The sequence below is a fragment of the Diachasma alloeum genome, unplaced genomic scaffold, assembly GCF_001412515.2.
Source record: "Diachasma alloeum isolate Michigan unplaced genomic scaffold, Dall2.0 Dall_scaffold_00316, whole genome shotgun sequence".
Taxonomy (NCBI): domain Eukaryota; kingdom Metazoa; phylum Arthropoda; class Insecta; order Hymenoptera; family Braconidae; genus Diachasma; species Diachasma alloeum.
Window position 1 is genome coordinate 1,100,671 of NW_021680455.1, and position 13,230 is coordinate 1,113,900.

A 13,230-nucleotide genomic window follows, 5' to 3' on the forward strand; every position below is an offset into this window, starting at 1 on the left:
CTAATACCTATCCCAATCATCAAAAAGTACTCTACCATCAAATCTCGCTAATCCCTCTCCCAAATCCCTCAATAATACCCATAAATCATAATCCACCCATTATTCCAAATTCTACTAGACCCCACGAAGCACCGCTTCCATCATCCTCGAAAGAGCCGAAAGTACGATGAGTTTGCAGCTGCACGAATGGCGATATTGTGAATTCAAGTCACGATTATTGGTGGTTGCTATCCCCAAAGCGCCCAATGCCATCACTGGAGGCTTGTGGTGTAGGTGATGCTGGAATCCCATCGCAGTGCGCTCTAAATTCGCGATCTACGATTCTCTGGCCCTGTTCACCCCGCTATCCCTCCTCCGCCCCTTGGACGAAGTACCCCAGTTGCATTGTCATGGTGTGTTTTGGCCCAACGGCGCCCGTCCATTGTACGTCCGATGACAATGCCATGATGAGCGACCATTCTCTATCCCCAGAAACTCTCTCACTGCCTATCAATGCTTTCACGGGCGCTTCTGCGGACAGCTCCAATCTCTCTGGCTCGTCCAGTCAATGCAAAAGAGGGCTTATGAAAATTTTTCAACGGGGGAATTATTACTTCAGGCATGGGAATGATTTTCGGAGGAGATTAACGGAGGGTGAACAGTCCATTTGCGCAACGATGACCACTAATGGAATAGTCTCGGAGTTTATTAAGGTGTTTCGTGTGTTGATCACTGCGGGGGTGAAACGGAAGGGGAGTCTTATCGTTCTCGAGCCCTGATTCAATCGCTGAGCACTAAATTTTGGAATTTTCAAGTAGCTATAATATTTAAAGTAGCTCTACCCTTATAGTAAATTCAAAGATTATTGAAAACTACAAAAAAATGGCAGAAAACTCGATTAGATTCGGAATTCTAATTTTTTTCTCAATTGAATTATCGTTTTGGTTTTTCAAAGAAGAAATGTTTAAAAATCAGGATTTCATCCAGTGTCTTATGTGAAAATCAACATTTCCATTGTAATCAAGGATTAAAATCTGATTTTTCTTTCATTAGATGTGAAAAAATCACGGATTTTTTCACGCGCGCCCGCGCGTGAGGGTGTAATTGTCCCGAAACTCATAATTTTCCGAATCATTTGTTTGAATAACTTTCTTATGAAATCTGAAAAAAATCTGAAACTTATACGTGTTCTCAAGACAGATTTGATTTATCCCCTACCAGTTTTTCCTCAATAGTTCATTAGTTTTATGGGTGCCAAGGAAATTGTCCTAATTAAGAGTGGAGTAACCTCGGAGGTTATAGCTGGAGCTGGGCTCACAAAAACATCCAAATTTAAGGCCCGGGTGGACTATCTTTCGAATGTTATCTGGATTTTTTTTATCTGTCGTAATCCGAAATTGTCAATTGAGTGGTATATCAGGTAGAAATTCCCAAAAATTATGATAGAATGATAAACAAAAAATAGAAAAAATTCTGAACTTCTTCAAAGAGTGTTTTTAATTGAGATTCAGCATTCGTTGAAAAAAGTGAAAATTAGAAATATCTGATTCGCTGTGGCAAAATATCTATTAATATCCCAATTTTCAAAACACTGTTATTTAGTCATCTGCCATTTTTATGTGATAAAAGTGTGATTAAAAAATTCTCTAAAATATTACAACTTTTTTCAAAGAGCCTTTTTCGTAATAAATGTCTCTGTGCAGTGTGAGAAAAGATTTGCGAAATCAGTTTTCCCCCTGCATGATATTGGATGACAGGCCGCCATTTGTCACCGTAAATCAGATACATTTTTCAATTTCTTGTTATTCAACTTATTCTGAATATAAATTAAAAATGCTCTACTTTTTTAAAATTATTCATTCATAATTTTTCAAAACATCTGCATGATGCAGGACTCAATTGACAATTTCAGATGACGGAAGATGAAAAAAAACATCGAGATAACGTTAGAAAGATAGTACACCCGGGCCTTAATTTTTTTTTTTCTTGAGACTAAGATCTGAAAAAAATGTGCATGAATTCTCAAAGATGCAGCATCCTCAGACATTTCTCCCATGAATTTTCAAACTTTTTTTTTCATTATTTTGACTTTTTACACGAAACGCCTTAAATGAATACCTGTCAGCAAATGAAAATTCGGTTTTCCTTCTCGTCGATTTTTCTCTAGTTTTACTAGAAATAAAATACTCGTAAATGTTTTTATGCACCGATTATTTAAAAATAAATGTCTCTTGAAATGGGATAGCTGACATTTGGTAATCTTTTATTTTTCTCAGAGATTTATGGTGTCATAAAATCGTGTTCTATTTTTTATAAAATAAAATCGATGACAAGGGGAATGGGGCAGTATTTGAAATTTAAAATTTATAGGTTTATTTATTATTTGGTTTATTCTTTATGAGAGCATGAATGAGTGCTCTTGGATTGACAAAATTTTGTGGACTTAGTGGTGGAGGTTTTTCTGCTGGAATCAAGTAGATAATTCATTATTGGGCAGACGAAAGCCGTGACAACCGGGAAAATAAGGTCCGGACCATTTTACAGTTAAAAAAATGGGGAGAGTAATAGTTTATTTGCACTGAATAAATTTTGTTCGAATGAAATAAATGGCTTCACTGATAGAACTCATGGGATCGCTTTAATGCAAATGTAAACTTGATTTTTATTTACACACATTGAAAAATAGTTTCTTTGCATTGGGTAATGTCTATTTGAATAACATAAATCCGCTATTAAAATCGAACGAACGATTTATTTGATTCAAATAAACACATCACATAGTTTTTTAAATGCGAATAGATGTTTTCTCATTTTAAATAAAGAATTTATCTGGAATTGATTGATTATTTACTTTACCGAATGCAAACATTTTTCATTGAAATGACTAGAAAAATTTTAAATAACCTTTCAGACATTTTTGCATAAAATTTCCTGTTTTGAAGATATTTAGAACATTATGGTGCAAATTTATCTGGCGTTGATGAAAATTCTTGAAAAATAACTCTCAGGTAATTAATAAAGACTTCTTCGACTCTACGAGAGTCCTATTGAAATTGTTTCATTCGCGTAAAGAATGAATTTTTTCCCAAATTTTCAAGAATTTAACAGAGAAAAAAATTTATTTGATTTTCAGCGACAGGTCACTCATTTTCGAGGCAATTGTGACTGATTTAGTCAAAGTCGTCTCAGCTCTTAGCTCAGGTTTCGAGAAATATCTCCGAATCTAAGGCAGATAACGCAATTTTCATAATAACCTTTTTTGTTGAGCGAATTGAGAGCTATAAAAAAGGTTATGACAAAAATTTTGCTATCCCTCTTACCTTTCGAGATATTGATTGAAAACTAATAGCCAACAGTAAAAAACGACTTGAACCAATGTAAAAAATCAGTGACATTAGTTTGAGAATTATGGATAATGTTACTAAAAATGAATGAAGATGTCACTGGACATCAGTGACATGTCCCCGAAATATCAAATTTTTTTTTCCTGTGTTGAAAAAAATTCCAAGAAAAATGGAAAATGTAAATTCAAAAAACGACACGCAACCCGTAACTACAGTTGAGGGAGAATTCCTGTCAACCAGACGAGTCAGGCAGCCTCGAGGATTAGGATTTGATTTAGATAAGCTCAGTACCTCTTTCGCAGACTTATCCCGGGGACTCGCGTCTTTATCCCCGGAGCAAACGACGAAACAAAACCAGGATCCCATTTCAACAACAGAGGCGAAATGCTTGTGAATACTTTTACCCCCAGAAACTCGAGCATTTAAATGGGTGAGAAGAAATTACAGAGTCGAAGTGAAAGAGATGTTCACAGTGTGTGCAAGGAATTCAGGTTATTTTAATGTTACTAGAGAGTTTACGGAGTTTAGTTTGCCGAGGCATTTGTTCTCTGGTGTTTTGAGATGAAAACGGTGGGATGGAGAATTTATCACTGAAAAATGTATTCAACTTTCGAGTACTTGCGAGCTGATCGTCGTGTCCACACTGTGGAACACGTATTTGTATTGTTTTCGGGGGGAGATTAAGAGATTCTACGGTTGTTGGGTTAGAATGATGGAAATTCAATTGTTTCGCCGAGGTTTTACGGGTTTACAAGAGATATTGGAGGGGTTCTGATATTTATTGGGAGTGAAGACAAATGGAGAAAAAGCAAATGCAGAGAGCCCTGCGACGCCAGGATTTTTTCCTGATATCCATGCGATGGGAGCACAGCAAAAACCAATGTCTGAATTTCACACACCTTTAGCAGACAATAAAAAACGTCTGAATAAAATGAAAATTTGTCCAAATTTTAAACATGAATTAAGATGTTTGGGCACCTGCTCATCTGAAATTCCGACAAATTTTCATTTTACACTCATAAAAACAAAGGTTTTTGAGAAATGCGTCTTTACTTATATCAAGAAACTTCTGACTTGAAAATTTTCAAGGGTAAAATATCTTGCACTAAGAAAATAAAAACTTTCGTAAAGTAATTTTGTACTTGTCCTAAAGACGAGGACACTTTCTTGGTGACAAGAAAGCAATTTGTGAAACGAAGTAAAATTGAATTAATTCATTTAATAGTTTTCTAGCCTCCATTCTAAAATATTTTAATGCAAAAACCACTTCAATTGATTTGAGAACTCGTTTTCTTGACATGAAGGAATTGTTCTCATCTTTCGGACAAACTTACATTATTGAAGGTTTATATGTTGATTCAATTTTTCAAATAATATAATATTAATAATCTGATTTTATACGAATAATGATATATTTAAAATTTTTTAATATGAAACTGTAAATTTACTACTAAGAGAATAATTCAAATTTCTTGAAAGTGGATTTTCGATTACACAAGTAATCGTCAATCTTCCTACCTCAAATTATTGATTGATAAAATTATTTGAAATTTGGAATATTTGAATTGATGATACTTAAGTACTCAAAAAATTTCAAGAGTGATGTTATCTAATTAGGGGCTACAATATTAACCGTAATAAAATATTACAAATTTGGCTATCCCTGCTGTAGATAATTTTAATCCAAATTTTTTCTCTGTAGATGATTTTTTTTATAAAAGCACATCTTCCGAAATATCTTCGCCGAATCGATAATATATTTTGGAAAATAGCACGATCGCTTTTCTCTGATACAAAGTCGTAAACATCGATCCAACACGAGAGCTATCTCGTAATCCCTGAGCGTGTCCATAACGCGGAGCATCGAGAGTCGTGAGGTATGAAAATTACGAGGACAAGAGCGTTGAGCGCCGGTGAAAGAAGTGAGTTAGTGGCGCGTGGCAAATGGCAATATGCGATTTAAGTTGAGTACCAGTGATCAGATGCTATCGCCATCAAATTGTACACAAAAGATTTCACAATCACCTTTTTCTAGGTCTCTAATTGTTTTATCGCGACGAAATGTCGGGTCGCCAGGTAGATTGAGTGGTTTTGATTATGTTTATTGGAGAGTGAATGGATGAATTAGTTGAGTCTGTCGGGGAACAAGGGTAGAAGATTATCGGGGGACACTTTGTTAATGTTGTACTATCCGAATGATTGAGTGAATTGAATTCCGGAGATATTGTGATTTTATCGCTTTTTTTGTAAGCAGTTTGTTACCATTTTTATTGCTGAGAATATTAGTCATAATCGACGGTGCGGCAATTGTCGATGGGATTTGTAATCTATGCACGGAGAGAAATATTCAATAAAAATGACATCTTTTTTCCGTAATTCCGGAGCGAAATGTGGTTGTAGGAAACTTTACGGAGCTGTCACGGAATTTTTCCGGAGCGTTCACGAGGACGCTGCGCGTCGAAGGGGTTCGGAGAGGTGGATTTTACGAGGGGGTGGAGGGGAAGGCATGTATGTGGAAGGTTGAAATTTGTAGCCAACTAGGAGAGAGGGCTGCAGAATATATTTTAGCCACCCTCATCTCTCCGATTGCAGGCGGTATTTAAATAAAAATCGTGAACGTTGATTCTGTATTAATTGACCCCATGATGCCAATGAAACCCTCGGAGGTGACAGAAACGACGAAAGAAAAATTTTCATTTTCACGTGGGTCAAGGGTCAGGGTGAAAGTCGACTTTCGCCAAAATCGAATTTTTTAGCCGGGTGAACGTTTATTCCCATTATTTCCGCGACGGGCTATTCAGAACTTTCAAAAGTACGTGGAAAAAGTGAAAACTGAAAAAGTTTTTTTTTTCAGATTTTCAAAGGGTCAGATTTTTCGTTTTTCCAGGGGGAAAATCGACTGTCACCAAAATCGATTTTTTTAACCGGGTGAACATTGATTCCAATTATTTAAGCGATGGGCTATTCAGAACTCTCAAAAGTATGTAGAAAAAGTGAAAACTGAAAAAGCTTTTTTTTGTTTTGTAATTTTTCTTTGACTTTGGTCTCCGTGGAGGTAACAATTTGAGACATTTACACTCTTCAAATAAGCTAATGATAATGAGGCAAAATAGTAATTACATAAATATATCTCTCATTTTCTGCAACATCTCTTGAAATCTGTTGCTTAAAAAATATTTATTTCGTAATTTCACTATTTCCTTTTAGCTCCATCGCATGAATAATCACAAACTTCTAAAATTAGATGTTTGCAGCTGGAAACTTATTTCTCGTTGCACAGACGTTGATTAATTCCAAAGAAGTAGAAAAGTTGTCTGACAATTTATCCAACATGGAACACGGTTAAAAGGGAAGGGGCGGAGGGAGGGGCTAAAGGGGGGGGGGGCTGGGGTGAGAGAAAACTAAAGGACAGTTTTCGAATCTCCAGCGTTACTGCAACGAAAGGCGAAACTCCCGAGTAAACTCGTAGAAATATTTATCGTTCCAGTTTCAGAGGGACAACGACGTTGTCCCACAGCACTTTTATTCACCGGGTGTTTTTCTACTTGTTACCTTGGATATCACTGTTGCAGCATGTGCAACAGTCACTTCATTTTCCGAGAAGCATTAAAAACACAAGAGCCCAACTGCGAGCAAAATATGGCCACTGTTTCGTCGTGGAACAGGATATTTAATTAATTATCTTGAAATTATTAAAGAAATATTCAAAAATGTTAATTTCCAACAAATATCATGGATCTGTCGTTCTAAAGCCATCAAATATCAACACAAAATGTTACGTTTGAGTATTTTCAAATAAAAAAACTTGAAATTTTTAACAACACTAAATTTGCATGACATTTATCTCCATTTTGTTAATAAAAAATCAGGTAACTTCTTCGAATATTCAATGAAATTATAGATTCCAGCTCCATACAACGATAAAATTATTGGAAATAATTAAAATTCATGGAATTATTTTACGAAATTCTCAATTTATTGATAATTCGATTGAATTTGATATTCAATTTTCATAATGAGGTCTACAATTCAAGATGTCCTTGAAATATCAATAATAGTTTACCACGAAAAACTCAATTGTATTGAATTTTCAAGATGAATGGCAACTTTCATGAATGATGTGGCCCTAAATTGAATTGAAACCCATAACACTAAGAATGCAATTGCAACCTTTTTCTAGAAATTAAATAAATTTCTAAGAGTGTAGCCGGGTGTACTGCCTGAAAACTGTCGTAGCAATACGCAAAGGGTAAAGGACATTCAATCTATCCAAAATTAAAACTCACTCCTCGGTCTCGGTAAATACTCAAGTGAATTAACCTCAATTCAACTCAAATTTATATCCAACCTTTATTCCGCGTCATTGCATTTCTAAACGATTATTTTTATTAAATCAATTTATCGTATTACTTTTCACAGAAAATCCAAACTTAAAATAACAAATATCGTCGTTTCTTTCATCAAATAATGCCTCAAATTATATTTAAAATAACTAAAGAATAATAACAAAATTAAATCGAATTCAAATAATAAATCTAATTGTAAATTATATAAATCTTGAATTAAACCAAGCTATTTATCAGAAAAACATTAATGAATATTTCAATTTCTTCCTAATTAATAATAAATAAATTATCATCTCATATTAGTCGTAAAGTTTTCCCGGTGACCTTAATTGTTAGCTCGGGAGTATCGCCTGTTCGATAAAGTCACATTAAAGAAGAATAATCCGGAATTTCAGAAATGTAATTAATTGATGGCTACAACAAACCGTGACATTTGATACAAATAAAACTGTCATCACTGAGATAATTAATTACCTTGAGGGGGGGTCTTTTGGGATCCTTTCTCAGCTCGGCGTACCTAGCTTCGAAGCTGTCGTCCCAGTACTCCCGGCTTCTCATCCAAGACGGCTGTAATACAAAAGCAAGATGCCAATTAATCATCTGGCGAATCTCATCAAATACTTGGGGCCATAGTCCGTCGGGAACAATATCTCTGTAATTGCATTCTGCAGGTGTTCTACTTTGGCGAAAACATTGGATAAGATCGGAATGAGAATTCATGTTTATGAATAATTGTACGTGAAGGGTGAAGCACCTGAATTTTTAACGCTGATTGTTTTTTCTGTGATATGAGTTCAGTCATCTGCTCTGCGAATCCGTTTACTGATTTGACTAATTGAAATATTTTGGCAGATAATCATGAAATATTGAAAGATTTTTCAAAGTTGAAAATCTGTCTCATGACACGATGCGACATTCTCTACCATCTGATCAAATGCATGAATTTGTTTTATTTTTATTCGATTTTCTCTCGTTTTTTGGGGTTATTATTAATATAATTATGCGTTGCAAATTCAGGAGATGAGTCGTTTGAACTCAAATGATGTCCTATTCAAATTGATGTTTCAAACATGAAAATTAAAATAATTCAAACTCAGAAATGTTAAGATTCAATTATGATTATTTCAGGCATTCTGCTTCATTTGTTGTGTTCTATAAGGAGGATTAAAAATATCTCAAATTTTAAAGCTGATTGCTTCTTCTGTAATATCGGTTCAGTCGTCTGCTCTTCGAATCCATTTACTGTGTTAAATATTTTATATTTTAACAAGCTTAAAATTATCTATCGACGAAAATGCATGAATTCGTTTCGTCTTCATTCAATTGTCTTCCCATTTTTGGTGTTATTATCAATGTAAATATGCATTGGAAGTTCAAGAGATGAGTTGTTTAAACTCAAATGATAACCTATTCAAATTGATATGTAAATAATTCATACTCAGAAATGTTACGATTCGATTACGATCGTATCAGACATTCAGCTTGAATTTGGATCGTTACGGAGCCCATATATAATTTTATGCAAATTTTCTGAATAATTGCAAGTGAGCACTGGAAGTACCTAATTTTGTATGCGATCGATTTTTTTGCAATATAACATCAACAGTCGTCCGACCGAAATCGGAAAGAATTCTAGAAAAACTACCTCATGAGACTACCTCATCATTCCTTACATTGAACTGATCAGGTTTAAAATATACTTGAATCAAATATATTTTATACTCAATTGGCGCGTGGGTATTTAAATTCAAAGATGATTCTTTTGGATCAATCCGGGTAGTAGTAAGCCGCCTTAATGGTAACATAAGGGTCAGGCACTACATGTCAGAATATAAAAGTAAAAAAAGTGGATGTCAGTCAATGAGGGTCTAAATATAAATCATATATTATGCTTGATCACCATTTTTAGCCCTTATATGACCCTCATTCCCTGACACCCACTTTTTTTCCTTTTATATTCTGGCCTAAATTTTTTCATCCTAATATTCTGACCCTCTTTTTAACCCTAACATTCTGACCCTCATTTCTTCACCTTTACATTCAGGCCCTCAGTTTTTGACTCTAATGTTCTGACCCTCATTTTTTAACCTCCACTTTTTGACCCTTACATTACACTTGAGAGCGCTTGGTACATTGATAGACTGGATTAGTGATTGTTAATGAATGAATCTTGGTTGGAGGTTAGGGTCTATTCGGTCTCACCAAATGTTCATTCGTTAATAGTGTACAATCCGGGCTGATACGAAATAATCATCGAATTGTCGAATTGAAACACCCATCCCTCATTCGAGTAGAAAATATACTTGAATCAGGTTTATGCATATAATTGATTCTGGTATAATAAAATATACTCAATTCCACTATATTTTTTCCGTATTCATCAATTAGAAACCAAATAATTGCTAAGATCGTCAAAAAAACGAATTTAGTAAACATGCAACAATTCTTTATCTGGATTCAATGAACAGTTTGATTTAATTCAAAAGCGTAATTACTCTGGCCTGTCCAATCCCCCAGTCTCCTTCTTAACTTCAAGAACATTAACTTCCCCCGCAAACTCATGAAGATTTAACGTCTAATTCCAGTTCGTATGAAATTGACTCTGGGAAGCTTCTAAGAGCGTCCGAAAATTTGTTATCCTCCGTATCCCCATTTACGGGAGAGTTTTGAAAGCTTTCCCGGCAATTTGCGCGCGGCAGTAACGCTCGTAATGATGCTCTCCACCAGTGAAATTTGATAATGGATTTGAAATACAGTAGAGTGGACAATGGACGCCGAATCCATCGGAAATTCGTTGTCGAGAGTCGCTAACAACTTTTGACAGCCACCTAATGTTCCAGTTAGAGGAGTAGATCACGGTCCACCACTTATGCGTGTACTGAGGCTCGCCAGGACCGTGATGGTGAGACAATAGACTGTCAGAATCGATCCCCTGCGCTTCAACGAGCCTCTATGGGAGGAGGCTTGGATGCATGGAGAGCGACTTCGGCTTTTTCGAGCAATAAAAATCACGTTCGGATAGAAAGAGGTTGTAGAGCGTAATCCATGTTGACTATATATGCTTTCAATGAGGGTAGAGCGCATCTGCTGGGATTACGGGGCTATATCTCTTTTTCTGACTCTCGACTGATCGACTTTCTCTCCCGTGCATGGATGGAATCATGGAGGGAATATTGGTTATTCTATCATTCGGTGGAAAACATGGTTTGTAAGACATCAATATCAATGCACTGAGAAAAAATATATAGGTCTGGCTATCAAATATGCTTCAGAGAAGAATTTATAGGGAAATTTTGCGGGGAAATTTCGGGTCTTTGTTTGGCTAACACAAATTTCGTTCACTGAGTTATTTTTTTTTCTCAGCGTGGGAGGCATTGCGAAGTGATGGATGGAGAAGTATGGGTTCTCAGGGAATAAAATAAATCAAAAAGGCAATGAATCAGATCAGGAAGGCAGTTTTTAGTATTTTCAATTATTATCTCATCTCCTGGCATTAAAAAAAAAGATTTCTTAACCCAAGAAATTTTTCCATCGAGGTAAGAAGCCATGGACACTGCACGGAATTCTAGATGGAGAAAAAGTTTGAGGAAAATTACCAAAGAAGTCATTTAATCGTGGAGCGGAATCCATTTTTGGATCTTTTTCAGTCGATATTGGAGCCAAAATGAGATAAGAAAATGGACTAAATGTGCATCATGCAAAATTTATGCCATGAAAGTGAATGATTGCTCAATATTCCGTAATCATTCATATATGTGGAGGAATTTTTCTGCGACTGAGAATGATATTTTTTACCAAACGCTGTACGGTAAAATTTCAGTTTCATCCGTTTCCATATTCTTCGCAAAGGAAATTTTGTATTATTTTTTTAATTTCGCTGAGAGATTCCCTTTTGTATAGTAAAGTTTGCCATGATTTTCTAATACTTTTTATTCAACTTTTCTCTCCATGTAATTCCACCGACAATTCACAGAATTTTATAATTGAAAATCGCCCATTTGAAAAAAAATTGAATCTGTCAATTTCAGTTCAAGTCTTGACAAATGGGAATTGGTGGGAATTGGAAACTTCATCACAACAAAAACGAATATCTGAATTTCAGACAGCTTTTGTAGACATTTCTCAGAAACTAAAAAACGTCGGAATAAAATGAAAATTTGTCCGAATTTCAAACATGAATTAAGATGCTTGGGCATCTGTTTATCTGAAATTCGACACATTTTCATTTTATTCAGACGTTTTTTAGTGCCTGAAAAATGTCTACAAAAGGTGAGTGAACTTCAAACATTCGTTTTTGTTGTGATGTCGAGAAATCGTACGACGCTGAAAGGGCCATGAGGCTTGGCGCACAGAAATGAAGAAGAACGAAATGGGACCACCTAAAAACTGAAATAATCTATTTAACTCAACAAACTCGTTTTAAAATATTAGATCGTTCCTCCTCTGTGTAGATGTGATTTCGACTGTGGCCTGGTGCATCCTTTGCCTATTGATTCCTTCCCTCATCTCTTCATACAGCTCCGAAAAATCTAAAAAACATGCAAAGCACGTGGTACCCAATGGAACTCTATTCCCAAATGCACATGGAGGTGAATGGGAATCGAATGTTCGCAGGTAAAATCGTAATAGACTTTATATCAAATCTTGCCTTGGGGAATACGTGGGTGAAAACACCGGGGAAATAAATCTCCTGTATCGATACAACTCGATGAAGAAAAAACATGAATTTCACACAGTAATACAACTACTGAGGGAATATGGAATAATACAATTTCCAAGTTGTTTCAATTAGAGACGATCATATCATCGTAAATCCCATTGTGACCTGGTTATTTTAATGACACCAATAATTCACCAAGTTGCGAACGTAATCGTCCGATGGAACATGCGATATCTGGAGTATAACGGAAGGCATTAGAAATTCGAGTATTCCATGAGAATGGGGAAATCACGTATATGATGAATTTTAACGACCGACCTGTCCCACGAGTTTTCCAGGAAATGATAGAGAACTCGTTCTGGTGAATATCGATTCTCATGTGTGGACGCTGAGGAGAGAGTTAGTTGATCGAATGAATGGATTTGTTTGATCTTTATTCGATTTTATTTCTGCTCTTTGGGGGTTTCAATATGAATATGCACCGACGTCGGTGGCCGAGTGGGCTAGACGCAAGTCTAGTGTGCGAAAGGTTGTGAGTTCGATTCCCCGTGGAACCGAATTTTTCAACGAAAGGCTCCGGCGAGCGGGAGGTTGCTAATAGAGTAACCGCCTGTACCGGCATGGGTTTCCTGTGGTTTCCCATGCTACTCATATGTTCTATAGGAGGGCGAATGCGGTGCAATGTAGAATCCACAGCCGCATGCATAGGGTTGAATAGAGTGCCGAAATGAGACCCGAAAAAAGGGGACTCGAAAGGCCTTAAAAAAATATATATGCATTAGATATTGAGGGAATGGCTTGATTGGACGAGGCATGTTTTAAGTATGAAATCCATCTCGACTCAACTTCAGAAATGTAATTAGTGAATGATAATCCTTTCAGACATTCAAGTTAACCCGTG

At 35.9% G+C, this 13,230-nt stretch overlaps 1 protein-coding gene across 1 annotated transcript in view; it reads right to left on the reverse strand.

The window, feature by feature from the left end:
• LOC107040085 (alpha-mannosidase 2) overlaps window positions 1–13,230 on the reverse strand; it is a 112,135-nt gene that overhangs the window by 42,466 nt on the left and 56,439 nt on the right. The window contains exon 3 of the mRNA XM_015260022.1: window positions 8,144–8,236. Coding sequence (XP_015115508.1) covers window positions 8,144–8,236 — 93 coding nt within the window. The remainder of the gene's footprint in view (window positions 1–8,143; window positions 8,237–13,230) is intronic.